Raw genomic sequence first — 16938 nt, forward strand, 5'->3', positions numbered from 1 at the left:
GAGCACATTATATGATTTCATATGGTTCTTCTTCCATATCTGATGAAGATGACTGTAGCACAGGGTGATGCATTTTATCTTTAAAGGAATCCAAATATATCTGACACTGATTTGAGTATTCAAGGTTTCAAAAGTAAAAATGTAAGGCTCCTATTTTCTGAGGGTAATAACTTCAATTCATCTCTCATGAGTTAAATGTTTTGATGTAATGCAGACCTGTAGGCAACACCTTCTTCTGTCTTCACCCTTGAGGTAAAGGAAATTTTCTTTTCTTTTTTAAATAGTTGTCTCTAGTTGTCTGTCAACTCTTTGAAGCATTCCTTCAAATCACATGCCATTTTAATTACACAAATGACCTTTAAACTATAAAAACAAGACAGGAAATCAACTTTGAAAAACCTTTAATGTTTTTACCTGATTTTGGCCAGCTATGAAATATTTTTGCCAGTTTGCATGTACCAGAGATTTGTCCAATTATCATGGTGGAAAAGCACAAAATATCTCCGTCCTTTAATTAAATGTAACCCCAAGGTCTCAAACTTTCCTCTGCAAAATGAATAACCTCTCTATAACATCAAGCGTGTGTGTGTGTGTGTGTGTGTGTGTGTGTGTGTGTGTGTGTGTGTGTGTGTGTGTGTGTGTGTGTGTGTGTTTAAGTATGCGCATACTCTTGAGCACCAACTGAGTAACCTGGGTGGGCCAACAATCTCTCCCCAGACATATTACAACCATAATGCATAGTTGCAGTTGATGCCAACAGTTGGATCACTGCTGTCTTCCCCTTGTGCCTGGCAGTTAGAGGACTCATGGGAGACACATGTTATGGCAACTGCAGTCATAGTTACGATAAGTTGTGCCTGTATGTTTTGTATGAACAAGAACTAGAGAATGAAAGAGAGGAAAGTACAGTGAGAATCAAAGAGACAGAAACTAGTGAAAGGACTGTGTAGCTTATTTAGAGCCATTCAAAGCATTACATTATATACAGATTGGGGATTTACCATAGCACTATTCAAACTTTCTAAATGAGTGCTTAACATAACTCTGGAATACAGTAGGTGTATTCTAGAAGGGCCTCCTCTTCAATGACACTCCTCGTGAGAAAAAAATAAAACAAATAAAAGTAATAATTACAGCTTAAAAATGGTATAACTGAAACAGAAGTTAAATGGCTGTCAAAAATGACAATCGACCTGTTACGTTTACAACAAACATGCTTCATTTGCTGTTGTAAAACTGTAAAAATGTACAATATGGAAATGTGAGTATTAAATTTGTTTCTTAAATATATCTTAAATACATTGTGTCTCAACCTGAAATGGGAATAATCATAGAGGCAACTGTGAGGCTTCTCTCCAGATCTTCTAAAACATCCTACGTGACACCAATGCTCTCCTATTTACACTGGCTCCCTATAAAATTTAGGGTTTAGTTTAAGCGTTTGGTGATCACTTTTAGAGCGTTTCATGGTCAGATGGCTCCCTGTATTAATGAAAATTCACATGTAAACACTGCGTGTCTGAAATCAACTGATGAATGCTTGCTTGTGGCATGTGCAGTGCTTTTGAGGTCTAGCTCCCAACTTGTGGTACTCGCTCCTAACTGATACTGTTAGGATGAAGCTTAACACACACCTGTAGAGGATTGCTTTTATTTAGATGTGTCCATTTGTAGCATTTTTATTGTTGTATTGTAAAGCACTTTGTCACTTTTGGCTTACTTAGTTACTGATTCATATATACATATATATACATACTGACAAAATCTACACACACAGTCTCCAATGTGTGATAAATACATCCAGTGGACTGTTGTGTTAGCATTGATTCCAGCCAATCAGCCTGCAGCCAGCACAGTCCTAATCTAAGTATTCTCTGTAAGAAAGAGACTGCAGGGCTACATACAATCTTTCTTCATTCTCATTATCAGCTTACCTTTTTGTATATCATATGTCTGACAGTAGGAGCCATGGCTATTCACACTAACTTCTTACATCTATAGGCAGAGACAAAACTGAAAGTATCCTGAAACTATCCATTGCAGACAAAGTGCTGACAGTGCCAACTAGCTGGATTTGTACTGCCATTTTTACTAAAGCAGGGGAACAAGTACACTAGAAAGCATCTTTGTGATCGGGTCACAGCAGCCACAATAGCAATGAGTTCTCAAACCACTCCTATCTTGGAACATATCATTTGCTGATGAACTGAATAATTATACCATACCTCATATAGGTAGTTTCCAACACCTTATTAATAAAAGAGAAATTTAGGACATCTGTAAAGTTCCTTCGAGCATCTTGTGCACATTTGTGCACTGTCTATTTTTCAGAAATAGATTTTTTTAAAACTACCAAAGTCCTGAGAACAGTTTTTGTAGTAGTTCCTTCTACAGTAGGTAGCAGTACAGTTAAAAAGCGTATTTCCCTGTGTTGCCATGATAACAATATTCACAGTCTTTCTCTCTGCATAGCAACAGAAACAAAAAGCATCAGCAGGCATCAGCTTATCAAGCAAGCAAGAAAAAAAAATTTCAGGAAAGACCTTTTCCTCATCATGCTATTAGGCTAATAAACTACGATTAAAGACCACAGTGCCATCTATTTAAATTATCTTGGCCAACAAGCTAACAACATTTATTCATATTAGCTACAGTAATTTGCTAACAACAGGTGACAAATAGAGCAGGAAATAAGATGCTCCCCAGCGTTTCATTCATTAGAACCAGTTACATTGAAGCTCATTAATATTCTCTACCAATCAGTCCAATTACATGTAACTTTATTGTATTTTGTAAGACTGTGATTAGTTTTATGGAGAGCTCTGCTGTTTGTTTCTGATTCGGCAGTAGCCACTTAGATTGCTGACCATCTGGACATACTTGGCCACATATGAACCTTGTCAATTGTCAGGGATAATTAAAGAAGCTCGGGCTTTTCATTCTATCATCTGATCTATTTTGTATTATACTCTTTATATACATTGATAAATATGTATTTATTTATGCCTTGTCAGTGGTCCTAATCTGTTTCACCGCTGCTGCTCCTGTGGTTGTCTTATCTGAAGTTTATTTTCTACCTAATAATGACATTTCTTGTTTGATGCTATTAAGAGATAATGAAAAAAATAGAGAAGATTTTACATATGTAAGGTAACCCCTTGTGTACTGTAGTGCCAACAAGAGTTTGTATTATGCATCGCATAAATGTGTTGGTTTAATTTAAATACTGAACAAATGGTCCATTTACATAGCTGACTGCTGTCCAGGAGCTCTCTCCACCACGCAACAGATGGTCTATAATTTAGCGCTGTTATATTCTTTGGATCAAATTTGATTTTCACGCACTGTTTCAACCATGCGCTTCTATTCACACTCACGCAGTGACAGAGACGTCCATCCATCGTAGGCACCCACTCAAGCTCCCTCGTGCAAATGCACACGCACCGTTCGTGCTTCACGGTTTTACTGTGTGCAGTTGTGTCCACCAACCAATGACTGATCTCTGTGAGATGCTGCCAAGCTATTTCATAGTGACCACAGAATGTCATAGTTGGTATGAACTGTCGCTGCACAGACATATGGACCATGTCCTTTGGCATGCTTTGAATAAACATGGCTTGTTCACTGTTGACAGCAGCTATTGAACCACATGGTCCGTGAATCCGAGGCCTTGCTTATGCTGTGAGTTGAAAATAACGAAACTATTTGTTATACTGGTGAAATGGTGTTATAATGAGCAATGCAATAACTAATAAAATGCAACCCATCCAAAAAACATCTTCCATACAGATGTACAGCTTTATATATGTATTTATTTACATGCTATTGTTGCAAAGTTGCAAGCATAATAAACATGTTGTAAGAGCATTCGCTCAAAGTTTTACTTACAGTCTGTTATGTCTACCTTTTGTTCTATAGCAGGTCCAACTCACGGACACGATAGCTTTTCTTCCTTAAGCATTTTGCAGTGAAACTAACATAAGAGCTGAGCAGGACATTAAATAAAGTACTGAGATGCTGCCTTCTCACAAGATACTTTGTTCTGCCCTGGTTGAAACAGGAAAGGCAAAGGACCAAAGGAAACAGAAAGAGACAAAAAACAAAGAGCGGAGCAAAGGAACAAATGAGAGGTTTCCATCATATAAATACATTGTAGTGCCCCTGTGTTGAGATGGAAGCAAGGTCAGACTGAGTTGAAGCAGTAGAGTTAAACAGTAGCAGGAATATTACTGTGCGCTTACTGGACAGCATTTTCTGAGTCAGTGCTTCCCTCTGGTGGCAACACAGGAAAAATGTTGGTCCAGATCCCAAAAAAAGTCCAGAGCTTACAGTCGATTTTTAGTATTTTATACACACACACACACACACACACACACACACAGAGAGAGAGAGAGAGAGAGAGAGAGAGAGAAATGTAAAATTCCTTAATGTGTGCAACAAAGCAGTGAGCAGGTGAAAGAGTCTTAAGTGGCAGGAGTATGAATAAAAACAGAGTTTTGAGAAAGGTGTTATTTGGCTCTTGTGCACTGGCAGATAAGAGATAGCAGAAAATAATGTGTTTGGGTTCAAGAGCTTTGGCATGCTCTAAATTACATGAAGTCAAGAGAACTGCAAAAAAAATTAACATAATGTGGTTATGTGGATTTGTATTACTGTGTTTATGTGTGTGAAATTATTGTGAGGACAGAAAATTGACATGCCACCATGCTTGTGGGGACCAACATTCACTTATGGGGACAAAATACCAGGGAAGCTATGGAAAGCATTATGTCAATTAGATGTCTTCACTAAAACATGAAAACAAGTGTGTGTGTGTGTGTGTGTGTGTGTGTGTGTGTGTGTGTGTGTGTGTGTGTGTGTGTGTGTGTGCGCGTGCAAGTTGTTTTCACTATTAAAAGTGGAAAGTTCTACATGAGCTTCCTGCCTCCCCACCACAAACAGATTCAATAAGACAGCTAGAACAGGAAAGAGCAACAGAATTCAGAATGGTGAGAACAAACAAAAAGACACCAGAAACAGAGAAACAGGAAACAAGAAAAAAACTCAACAAATTTATTAGCCTATTAGCTACAATGTAGAATTTTTAAACAACCTTCAAGCACAGAAAATAAATAGCAGACTTCAGCATTCTTCAAAATTGTGCTTTTCTACACAGGAAAAAAACTGATTACACTCAGAACTTGCACTAAGTAAACATAGGGATGAAATATGTTAAGGCACTGGAGGAATATGTCACATACAAAGGTCTTAAAATAGTATTTATAAAGTCACTTTGTACAACCTCATTCCTGGCCTGCTTCTTACTTGCTTGTACCTTAAAGAGAACAAATTTTTAAACCAGACTGAACTGTTTATTTTATACCAGCAGCATGACATGCACGGTTAAGTCTTAATTTGTTGGACAAAGACAGTTTTTCCTCTCTAAAACAACAATTGTGATTTTTAAATCAAACAATCAAGATGAAGATTGAGGTTGAGACTTTCAGCTTTAATTTGAGGGATTTACAAAATTATTTGAATGAAACGTTTAGTTAGTAGGATTACATAAACCCCTGTTTCCACCAACCAATTTCTCTGCCTTGAGAAATTCTTTGGTTGCTTTTGCAGTATTCTTTGGGTCATTATCCATTTGCACTGTGAAGCACCATCTGATCAGTTTTGCAGCATTTGTCTGAATCTGAGCAGAGTATAGCCATGTACACTTAACAATTCATCCTGCTACTTCTATCAGCACTCACAATAAAACATAGTGGACTGGTTTAACTGGCAGTCATACCTACCCATACCATACCATTGCATCCACCAATTCAATTCTTTGAATCTAATGAATATTTTGTCATGAACTAACACAGAAACAGGTTTCATAAGTCAGTCAACTGCCCAAATTCATTAGAGTCACTGAAAATGAAACTGTGTATAAGAAAACGTGTATTTCAGTTAAGTCAACACTTTTGTTAACCCTCTGATTTAAAACTTAATATCTGCACTTTGATTATATCCAGACTATTTGATTTTAAAATGCATTTTGGTGATGTGCAGTGACAAGAACCACAAAAACTTGCCTCTGCCTTTGTCCAGCAAATTCTGGACCTGACTGTAAGGTATTGGTTCATACTGTACATACATGCACTACAAGTTGAAATGTATTTTTTTCTGTTTATGAAATCATTCAGCAGACACAATAGATGTAAACAAGCTACTGACTCTTAAAGAAGTGTCCTCTGTAACATACATTTATGCAAAAAGTGACATACCTAATACAGTCTACACATACTCATCCAGACCTTATCCAGATTTATCCAGAAGTGATTTTTCAGCGATTTTTTTTTTTGTCTTTTATGTCTTAAAGTGAATGTAAACTAAAAGATTCATAAAGACTGTCTTTACAATTTTCAGTATGCAAACTCAGGATGCTTTCCTTGTCTCATAACCATGTGTTGCCTTTATCACAGCTAAAAGAGTATCGAGGGACAGCTGTATACACTTAATATGTTGAGATTGCTTGTATACACCTGTGTGCAGTATTTTAGTATTCATATTGGAAGTTCTGGATTTCTCAACTTTTATCTCTGCAACAATGGAAGATGACACCACACATTACCGCAAATGGGCTTAACTAAAATTGTATATACTCCTCCTCCAGGATTCTAGGTGTGCACTTACTGTAATTCATCCATCTATAACTACAGGGTTGGAATCAGTGGAGTGGGCTAAGCACATAAGCAACACGCAATAAACAGTCTAAAAGGGTCCAGCACATTGCAAACTGTAAAGGACAAGCCCACACACACACACTCAAACGCACACACTGACACACATACAGACACAATAAAACTCCCAATGTTCACGAGCATGCTCTCACTCCAGCATTATTTCCTTTACTTATTTTAATCTCACTGATCCACAATCATATATTCCTTCAGCACCTTAGCGATACATTTTGTACACAGTGAGACAGCCAATCACACACACAGGCACACAGACACATACACAAAGTCTACTGGACATTGAGGGTGCGAGCAGACACTCCGTGGTGCCAGTCTCTCAGCTCGTTGTACTTGGGGCCAATCACCAACCGAGTGGTCTTGTTCACTCTGCCATCCAGCACAAGTAAGAAGAAGAAAGAAGAAGAAGCAGAAAAGGACACCAGAAGAGACATAAAAGAATGATTTAGGAAGAATAGGAATGTTGCCCTACAATCTCCATTAAGATGTGGTAAAAGCAATTGTATAATTGATATGGGAAGTACTGATCTTTACCATGTCCACTGAATCATGGCCATTAGTATGAATTGAATGGATCAAACCACACAGCTACATTCACATTCAAAATTATCTGTATGTTAGCATGAGTGATGTCAGACACGCAGTAACTCCACAAACCACCAAGAGCAATAGACAACCAATGGACAACCAACGGCGAGAATAAGGCCACAATGCAGTCATGGTTGCAGCACATCATGCAGCACAGCAAACCCGTCACATCCACAAACGACAATGACTAATAGAAAAAAACAAACCAAAACACTCATTTACACCTTAACTGGTAAATACACAGAGCAAGACTCTTAACTGCTGACATGCTCCAAAACAGCCTTGAGTAGCATTAGAGAAGAATGTAATGAGAATGGCTTTCTGAGCTTTCGGAGCTCAGAAAGCCATTCAGAATTGTGAAGTGCAGTACTCAGAGGTCTGGCTTTTGACTTAATGAATAAAATGTGATCCTTCCTCTGCTGTCTAGACAGGAAGAACCCACACAGCATCAGTGTGATTGCCAGAACTGTGCCACAAAGATTCAGAGTGAGAATCCCTGTTTGCTCCATAAAAGTGACTTTTATGTTAGCGACATCCAGCTAACTCCACACAATCAATGACAATAAAAAGTCAAATTTGAGCATTTTCATTGCCATGCACTTACTTTGTCTTCTTGGCTGTGTCAGCTTCTTCATTTTGAACTGCAAGGGCAATAACATTAGACAAAGCATCACAATTATTAAGTTTGGTCAACAGTTTATATGCACTAATATTACTAATATTACTACTATACTGTAGTCAGGAGCATACCATTCTCAGTGCCAGTGATCTGAGCCAGAATCCTGAAAGATCTGGATTGGGTGGTGCCAGTACGTGGGCGCCAGTCCTCGGTGTCCTCCATTATGCGCTTTCTGCTGGCATCAGCGTGACTGGGAACATGGTAAAAATGGATGTCTGTATCCACAACATGTTTCCTAGGTACTCTGAGATAGGATAGGAAACAAGAGGATGCATGGGATCAGTAGATATACCTCCCATATAACTAAAGTAACAGAGATGGTGATTAATAACAGTGAGCTGGACACCACAACGTGTTATGATGTAAAAGCATGTTCGATTTTTTAGATTTTTAAGAGATTACCTAGATGACTTTAAATTAATATACAACGCACATTTTGAGGTTATTATACAAAATAATGAACAATCAAACTGTTAGATAATTAGAGGTATGTGAAATGAAAGTGTGCCACACTGTAAATATGTAAATGGGCGCTAATTAGGCAAGGGCGAAGAGATCACACCGCAATCTGTTAAATGAATTTGGTGGCAAAGACACCAATAAAATACCTTGGTGGCAGGGGTTTTCTTTTAAACAAACAAGACAGAATAGAAATGAAAATAAACAAAATAAACACACTATAATATAAAATATCTGTGCTGAGAATGAATGGATTTGTGAAAAGACTTACTTCAAAATACTTTGAGGTCCACTATAGTGGAAGTAAAGAAAGAAGACAGAGACAGAAATTGATTTACTCGTGATGAAAACTTTTATGGAAATCTTAGTGACTGGAGTGGAAAAAAAAAAAAAAAAAAAAAAAAAAAGATTCATAGACCACATCTACCAGTGCACGTACAACACAAAGCCAACAGAAGGAATTAACCAAAACAGGCTGGGTCTCTTTTCAGCCACATGGTGGTGTCACTGAACCGCATACAAAACAGTAGAGCAACACTTAATTTAAAACAGTTTGAAAAGTTGTGGTTTTATTCAAATCAAAGTGAGGAACATGCATATTTGAAACATAAAACTCATGAAGACTAAATTACTTTTGATCTTTACGTGTCTGTATGAACAGTACATGCATGCACAGCCACAACACACACACACACACACACACACACGCACACACGCACACAGACACACACACATGGAAACAACGATTTTTTTCAGGCTCTGCTGTCAATAAATCACCTATAAATCCACTTCCACTAACAAACTCACCTAGCACATTCAATACAGACTGATTTATGAGTCTCTCAACACACTCTTGTTAAAGCAGCAGCTATGTGGGTGTGGCAGTGTTGACAGCTATGTGTTAGCCTGGTCACACACTTCCAGTACTGGGAGCATTTCATATTATATTCCCTGTGTGTGTGAGAGAATGTGTTTTGGATGCCACTCTGTCAGAATCAATAGTAGAGATTCATACTTCAGGGAAAATATAGTGTTGCCCCAGGAAAGTGCACCATAGTAAGTCTGATTTTAATTAGCTAAAGCATGTAGACCGCAGTGCTGCAGTTCTTGATTAATGTAAACCTGAAATTAGCCAAACTGAACAATAAACCATTTTTATTAGTAATCTTGGTAAAATACTATAAAAATGTCTTACTACTTACACATGGCTTTAATAATAAATAAGGAAAACGATTTATACTGTAAGATCTTAAATAAAATGTAAACAGTGAACTATTACAACATTTTCACATTGCATTATTAAAATGTAATGATAATAATGATGATATATTGTTATAATAATAATGAATAAAAATAATAAATAAAATGTAAATTAAAAACAGAATGCAATAATTAAAAAATCCGCAGGTGAACCGCTGAATACAGAAAGAAACAATAAAAAAAGACATATATCTCGTAGATATCTCGTTGATACTGATATCTTGTTGTTTTGTATATGCAGTATTTTGCAGACTTTTAAGTTTTCTATGTCATGTCTAAGCATTTTCAAGATGTAATAAGTGTAAAATGATACACAAAATGCAAAAAGCCTTTTATAATAAATACACAATGATTGAAGGAAATTTGGGGTCTGGGAAACCTGTGCACTATTAATGCATGGCAATATACAGTTACACAGGTTTTTAGGCAATATATGCTGCAATTCATTCGTCTTTTAAAGAGAAGACCTTGCTTATTTCTGCAAGACAGCGCCAAACCACACTGTTTATGTTCTAACATGGTTCAATACTAATGGAATAAGGGTGCTAAATGTCTAAGCCTGTCAATAACTCTACACTTTTGGTGCATTATGAAAAAAAAGTGAAGGCTATGACTTCTGTCCTTTTCAACTTTTGTGTTGTCATTAATAAATAAATAAAGTGCGTTCTTTTCTTCATTAGGTTTGGTACATTGCCAGAATGTTTTTTGGAAATTAGATTGCAGGTAAGTAAACCCACATGGAAAAGATCTATATAAATCTAATAAAGTTTGTATCTGTCTTGTGTGAAACTTGTATGAAAAGCATACAAGTGAAAACAGATATAATATACTTACTGAAACAATATATGAAAGTGGCCACTTTCATGAGTAAATGCAACTGATTCACTATATGAAGTAGGCCACATCTGATGCAAGTCTTTTATATGTTTTTTCTATTTCTTTTCCATATGGGAATGCATGCACAGAGAAGTCTGAACAGGTAACAAAGAAAAGTGGCCAGTTAATCATGTGACATGCTTCAGAGACTAACTTTGTCACTTGACGAGATGCTGCCGTCTGGAAAGCAGAGAAAAAAGGATTGAAAGGGACTGACAGTGACACACACACATGTAAGATATATATATATATATATATATGTATATATATATATATATATATATATATATATATATATATATATATATATATATATATATATATATATATATATATATATATATATATATATATATATATATATATATCTTACAGTAATATACACTGAAAGATATAATTCATAAATCCCCTGTGAAACAAACCGCACAAATTATTTGCAACATGCAGCATGCAAACAAGCAAGATGCAAAGCTGTATACATGCATGTAGTGCCAGGCTGTATGCATATCAGCAACAGTAGAAAATAAATAGAATAGATACACCTGCTATTAAGCATACATGGAAATATAGATCAAATCATAGTTTGGTCTGTGTAATTATGTAGACATAACGGTGACTATGTTTTCAATGTGTATATAATTTCTACACATTTCATATACAGCTGTGAAAGTAAATCTTTTAGATGGATTGTGAATGATTAAAATGATGTAATATGTGAATCTATTAGTGAAAACAGGAGCAAAGGAGTAACTTCAGTAACTAAAGTTAAAAAGAATGTTGAGATATGTTTGCTAATGAGATTAGCTATCGATAAAAAACTACAATTCTAAAGAAATATCAATTTCAAGATTTAATAAAGTAGTTTAATTACCTGAGGTGGTATTAAATGTTAACTCTGATACATGAGATAGGCCATGTATGTGACTAAAATGCATCACTAGTCTCTAGTGTGTACGTGCGCACGTCTGCACGGTGTAAGATTATATTGTGCAGATCACTAGTGACTGCTGAGTCTTACAGAAAGAGAGACCACTGACTAGTTTCAAAAGCGCTCAGAGAGAAAATGTAATTGGAACGAACTGATAAATTATGAGTCAGAGAAGGAGCGGTCCACTTGGCACCTCCTATTTTCAAAACTATTTAATTAAAAAAATGAACAAGTTAAGGACACTAAAAATTGCCAGTGTAGGCATTTGCACATGTTTAAATTTATATGATTCCAGACTGAACACTTTACGGACTAATTCTTTCTTAAAATAAGAGCAAAGAGAATACCAAACTACTAAAGTTACCAATGGAGGATATATATTTAGACAGAATACTAACAGCATCATAGCTTAGTTATACTCACTATGGCTCTAGAAAGGTTGAAAGACGAGTTGAGACAGAAAAGGAGGAAGAGTATATGATGGCAGATATGTTGGTGAAGACAGTTCCATGCAGCTATGATGTGAAAGATGGTGATTGATTTAAAAGAGAAATAGAGTTTTAAAAAATATGACAGAGAACACGAACATGATGAGAATAGTTATTGACTCCATCTTTCTCTTCATCCTTCCAATACGCTTATAAAGGTCAACAGTGGAGAGGTTCTCCTTAGTGATTCGTGATAAAATGAAGACCTATGAGCGCGATGTGCTCACAAGCACAAAAAATAGAAGTGAGACTGCACCTGCATTTAAACAAGTTAAAATGAGGTGATATCCTAGCACAGCAAGCGTCATGGCATGTTTTATTTACTATTTTAAGAAAACTCTGGAAGCTATTTACTATGTTTAAGAAAGCACGCCTAACTGTTTGTCTTTTCTTATTTTCACTGAATTTCAGAATTGAAATGATCCTGATCAGGGGGAATTGATTTTCATGTTTCTTTGGTCTGGCACCTAGAAAATTTTCCCAGATGTTTGCAAACTTGCGCTTTCTTTTAGGAATGTTGGCAAAGGATAACTGAAATATATATTTGGATATTATGTGCTGTAAGAAGTAATGCATTGGACTTAAAGTTAACTATAACCTTGTAAACATGTCCTAGAGAAACACCACGGGTTACTACAGGTTACTGCATAAATTGGTATTTCAACTGGTGTTTGAATTTGAACCTGGTAATCATCCAGCAGGCACGGTAGTAAAAATGTACAATAATACCCATAAGGAGAGCAAACAGACGGTCTCAGTGGATAAAACTGAGGAATGTGAAAGAGCCGAGAACGGTTAATTGTTTGAACCAGTTTACAAAGCCACCACTCACCCATTAAACTGCAGTGGTAAGGCTCCACCCTGACTCTCCAACAGGCCCCGCCTCTGCCCCATGGCCACCTTACACGCATTCTCAGTGGAGTACAGGTTGATTGGTGTGTTATACACCGAAGGCTGAGGCGGGACGAGGACAGGGGGGGAGGAGGAGGCAGAGGATGGATAAGAGACAGGAGGTGGAGAAAGAGAAGGAGGACGAGGACTAGTATGGAAGGATGCAGGTGTAAAGGCAGAGGACGGAGAGGGGATGGAAGTGGCAAAAGGGGACTGTAAAGGAGGGTGTTCACTCTCTGATTTGCAGTCCCCGTAAGGTCTGGGGGCCTTGTTGTTGGACACAGCAGAGTGGCTGAATGAATAATCATGAGGATGGGGTGGAAGAGGAGGATGGGCAATGGCTACCGGTTTTATGATGTCTGATCTGTTGCCCTACCGATACGAGAGAAAAGCATGCAAATACAAACACAGATAAATCACATCAAATCACACACTATGCTGATGTTTCCCAGGTTACATATTCATGTCTATATGTTTGTCTAGTATAAGTAGTTCAGTTAACACAGTTTAAAATAAACTTCAATCATAATTTCTTTATTTTAAAAAAAACTAGGGAAACACCAGTATACCTGACTGTAATTCATGGTAACCATAAAACATAGCAAATGAATCAAGACAAAAGTGGTGGTCATGCAACAAAACAACTTCTAACCGCTAAAAAGAAGTCACTAGAGAACAAGGAACCCCAGGTGACAGCTTTTTAATTACTTTACTTTTACTTACTTTTACTTTAATGAATTCATTTGTTTATTTTACTCTTTTCTGGAAAAAGGAGTTTTGGCCACATGTTTCACTTTGCACATGACTACACAGACAAACACAAATATGCAGCTACTCTAAATCCAATTATTCACCTGGGATGCCTTGCTTTAATTAATGAGTGATTAGTATTTGCACTTTGAGCTGAGTTTCATATTTTTACAGTACCTTTGGTGCAACAGGAGGAGGTTTAGAAACACTGGGGGCCCTGAAAGGAAGAAAGAAAAAGGGAAAGGAAAACTTTATGAGTTATGATGGCACACCACTCTTTTTTTTTTATTTTTTTTTTTATTTTATTATTTCCTTTCAAACATTGTGACTTTAAGCCAGCACCATGCGGCTAAAATTACACCAGCTCTTCCACACTGTTTGCTAATGTTTATAGAAATATTAAAAGTGCTAATACCATACTGTCATTTTTTAGGTTTTGCTGAGGTTTATTTAAAAAAAAAACAAAAAAAACAAGCGGTTACAGTGAATTACAACTAAACCCTTGAGCTTTCAGCATAGAAACCAAGACTGAGAAACGTTTCTGTCATCATTTATGAGAGCACCAAAAGAGGCCTGGTGTGTGTCTATGCATGAAACAAATAAATTCTAGTTACTGGAGCTGAAAATTGTGGCTTCTTTCAATCTGTCTAAACTAAAGGCAGCTGTTTTTAGTTCATAAAGACCTCTATTAATCTGATACAGTTGGTGTTTGATACTCTTGATGTCACTTTAAGCTCTGATCTCCCCTAAAGGTCATCTGAGGAGCATGTCTGGAACTCCCTACACTCTTAACTTTGCCCAGAAGTAATTCTGGCTTAGCACTTCATAGCAATACTAATTTTACTGAGATCCTTTTTCATCTGTTGACAATATTCTTTGCTGACTTGTGTGGTTTAAAATGACATCAATGCAACAGCACCTAATTAATGCAAATAAGTGAATCAAATCAGCAACAGTAAACACTTGAGATCAACTTTTGTGACACTACCAACAAACAGGTACACATGGAACAAATGACAAACGGTTGTGCAGTGCTACACGGCTTGATTGAGGATGTAAAAAAGGGGGGTCATATGTAAGTTAACATAAATTAAAGGTTAAGCAAACTGCACAGTAACTGCAGACATGTAAATATCAGCTGCTTTGCATTCCTTTCAGAGCAATCCTTCATGAAACTTCCTCAGGGAGGTTCATGTCCTTCATCTCTGTAAATCTGAACCGGCACCCTTGTAGTAGCTAGAATCTCATCAGTCTCCAGACACAGATACGGACTTGGCTTTTTCTCTTTTTCTCTTGTTCCACACTAGTTTTGTTTTGCCAGAACTGAGATAATCACAAATCATATTTGCAGCAGGAACAGTTTATGGGCAAATGTTGTGTTGAACAGTTACACAACAGATTTTATCGTGGCTGTAACTTTCGTAGATTTTGAACACAGGAATTTATGCAGATCCCACACTCAAACAACACATTTTTACTTTTAGGAAAAGGAAATAAGAGAAAATAACTGGCCTAAGCAAAGTATCTGTAACAGGCTTTTCGGCACTCCAGGCTGTATTTTGACCCCAGGAACCTTTACTGATAAAATTCTTTGTGCATAGACATCCTGATTGTGGTTATTGCACTTATCTATCACAATAGGTTGATTGTAGTGTCAATTACATTCCTGTTTGCAACAATTCAGCTCATCTTTCCTTTTTGTGTGTCAGTAAGTCACCTGTATCCTCTCATCTCCTGACGGTTTGGGTTCGTTTCCATGGACACACTAAACCATAAACAGTCCAGCATATCCCCACGGCTAATCTGGGGACAGCCATGATCTCATGAGCACAACCAATACCATGGAAATATGTGTGGCACATCGGGGTAGTAAGGGGAACACTGGGTTAGTCAGAAAGGTATTTCAAATCTGATACCGTCATCTCTGTGAGCCACTGCCTTGATTACACCGCACCTATAACTGGAAAACACTAGCATGGAAATGGTTACAGTCACATGTTAGGAGGAAAAGATGGCTGTTAGAAAGTGAAAATAAACAGCAGTCTAATTTAACTCACAGAGGTTCAGATCTGTCCTCACAGTCAAATTGAATTTTAGGTTTCAAACAAGAAACCTACAGTTTTAATAAGATGTGTCCTCTGACTTGGCTCAACCTTGGCAGAACTCATGAGAGCATCAAGGTTAATCTTCCTGAAACTTAAGTAGCTGTTAATAACAACTCAGAACTGGAGAAAGTGTGTGTAAAAATGTCCTTGCACTTGGTAAAAGTTACACACACAATCAGCAGTCACTAAATAAACAAATAACAGTTTTATTTTTCTTTAATTTTGATAAATTGCCACAACATAACAGCGATATGATGGGTTATAAGAGAAGATGTAAAACCTTAATGTTTCTTCATAAGTGAAAAGTGAGGCTCCTAAATTGAACTGCTGCTATAGACACTGATAGTGTGACAGCGACAAACATAGCAGTTCATCTGTCCTGGACACCAAATTGGAAACACTGTGTGTGCATCCGTGTGTTCTTTGTCTTAATGTAGCGATCCATTTAGGGGTTAAGTTCACAGCAGCTGCTATAAAATCGGTTTCTGCTCCCTGCCTGATGCATTTTTTATCTGTCCATGTTTCGTGTTAACTGTCAGGCTCTACATGCCTGTCTCTGCTTTGCTCTGTTTAATGTTCATGGACATTTTATTACATAACAGTGTGATTGCTAAGGATAAAAAGAATATAATATAAACTGTGTTTTTCTTTGTATGCTGGTAATCAGTAGTTGAGCTTGTATCAAATTGTCTACATTTTCATCATTAGATTTTTCACTGTTTGCGGAGGATAATGTAAAAATTAGATTCTGTGGTTTGGGTGGGTGTTGGTGCAGCATCATGTTAATATTAAATTTAATCTTGTGTGTTATTTCACTAATTACATAGCTCCAATGTGTATCTTTTAATTTGTTTTATAGCAGACTTGATAGATTAATTGACCTCATCATGAAGAGCAGGTATCTCTTTTTCGTCTCCTCTCAAATCACCCACATCATACAATCGCGGCTGTTCCATGTTCTCAGTTGTGCATTTGTTTCTAATCTCTTTGGTCTATTCTTGCTCAAATGACATCATTGAGTGATGTTTCCAGGGCTGTGCCCTGACATGCCATCAACTTCACCGGCAAGGAACTAACACTACTGAATCAGTAGGAGATTGTTGCCCGTATGTGTGTCTGTGTGTGCGAGTTAGGAGCCGTTAGCAGGCAAAATACGTGTAGATTATACTACACAAGCACAATATACACA

The 16938-nt window shown here is 37.1% G+C and overlaps 1 protein-coding gene across 6 annotated transcripts in view; it reads right to left on the reverse strand.

Annotated features, from left to right (window-relative positions):
- Nucleotides 1-16938, reverse strand: part of pdlim5a (PDZ and LIM domain 5a) — a 67705-nt gene that overhangs the window by 12969 nt on the left and 37798 nt on the right. For 2 of the 6 annotated variants that reach the window (XM_080893462.1, XM_080893461.1), the window contains exons 4-9: nucleotides 13822-13861; nucleotides 12836-13266; nucleotides 8723-8743; nucleotides 8601-8618; nucleotides 8064-8236; nucleotides 7918-7954 (exon numbers count right to left, since the gene is read on the reverse strand). In XM_080893462.1, the coding sequence (XP_080749588.1) occupies nucleotides 7918-7954; nucleotides 8064-8236; nucleotides 8601-8618; nucleotides 8723-8743; nucleotides 12836-13266; nucleotides 13822-13861 (720 nt within the window). The remainder of the gene's footprint in view (nucleotides 1-7917; nucleotides 7955-8063; nucleotides 8237-8600; nucleotides 8619-8722; nucleotides 8744-12835; nucleotides 13267-13821; nucleotides 13862-16938) is intronic. The other 4 variants (XM_080893465.1, XM_080893463.1, XM_080893466.1 and 1 more) reach the window with 4 other exon arrangements.

The sequence above is a fragment of the Rhamphochromis sp. 'chilingali' genome (genome assembly GCF_963969265.1).
Source record: "Rhamphochromis sp. 'chilingali' genome assembly, chromosome: 10".
In the NCBI taxonomy this organism is placed as follows: domain Eukaryota; kingdom Metazoa; phylum Chordata; class Actinopteri; order Cichliformes; family Cichlidae; genus Rhamphochromis; species Rhamphochromis sp. 'chilingali'.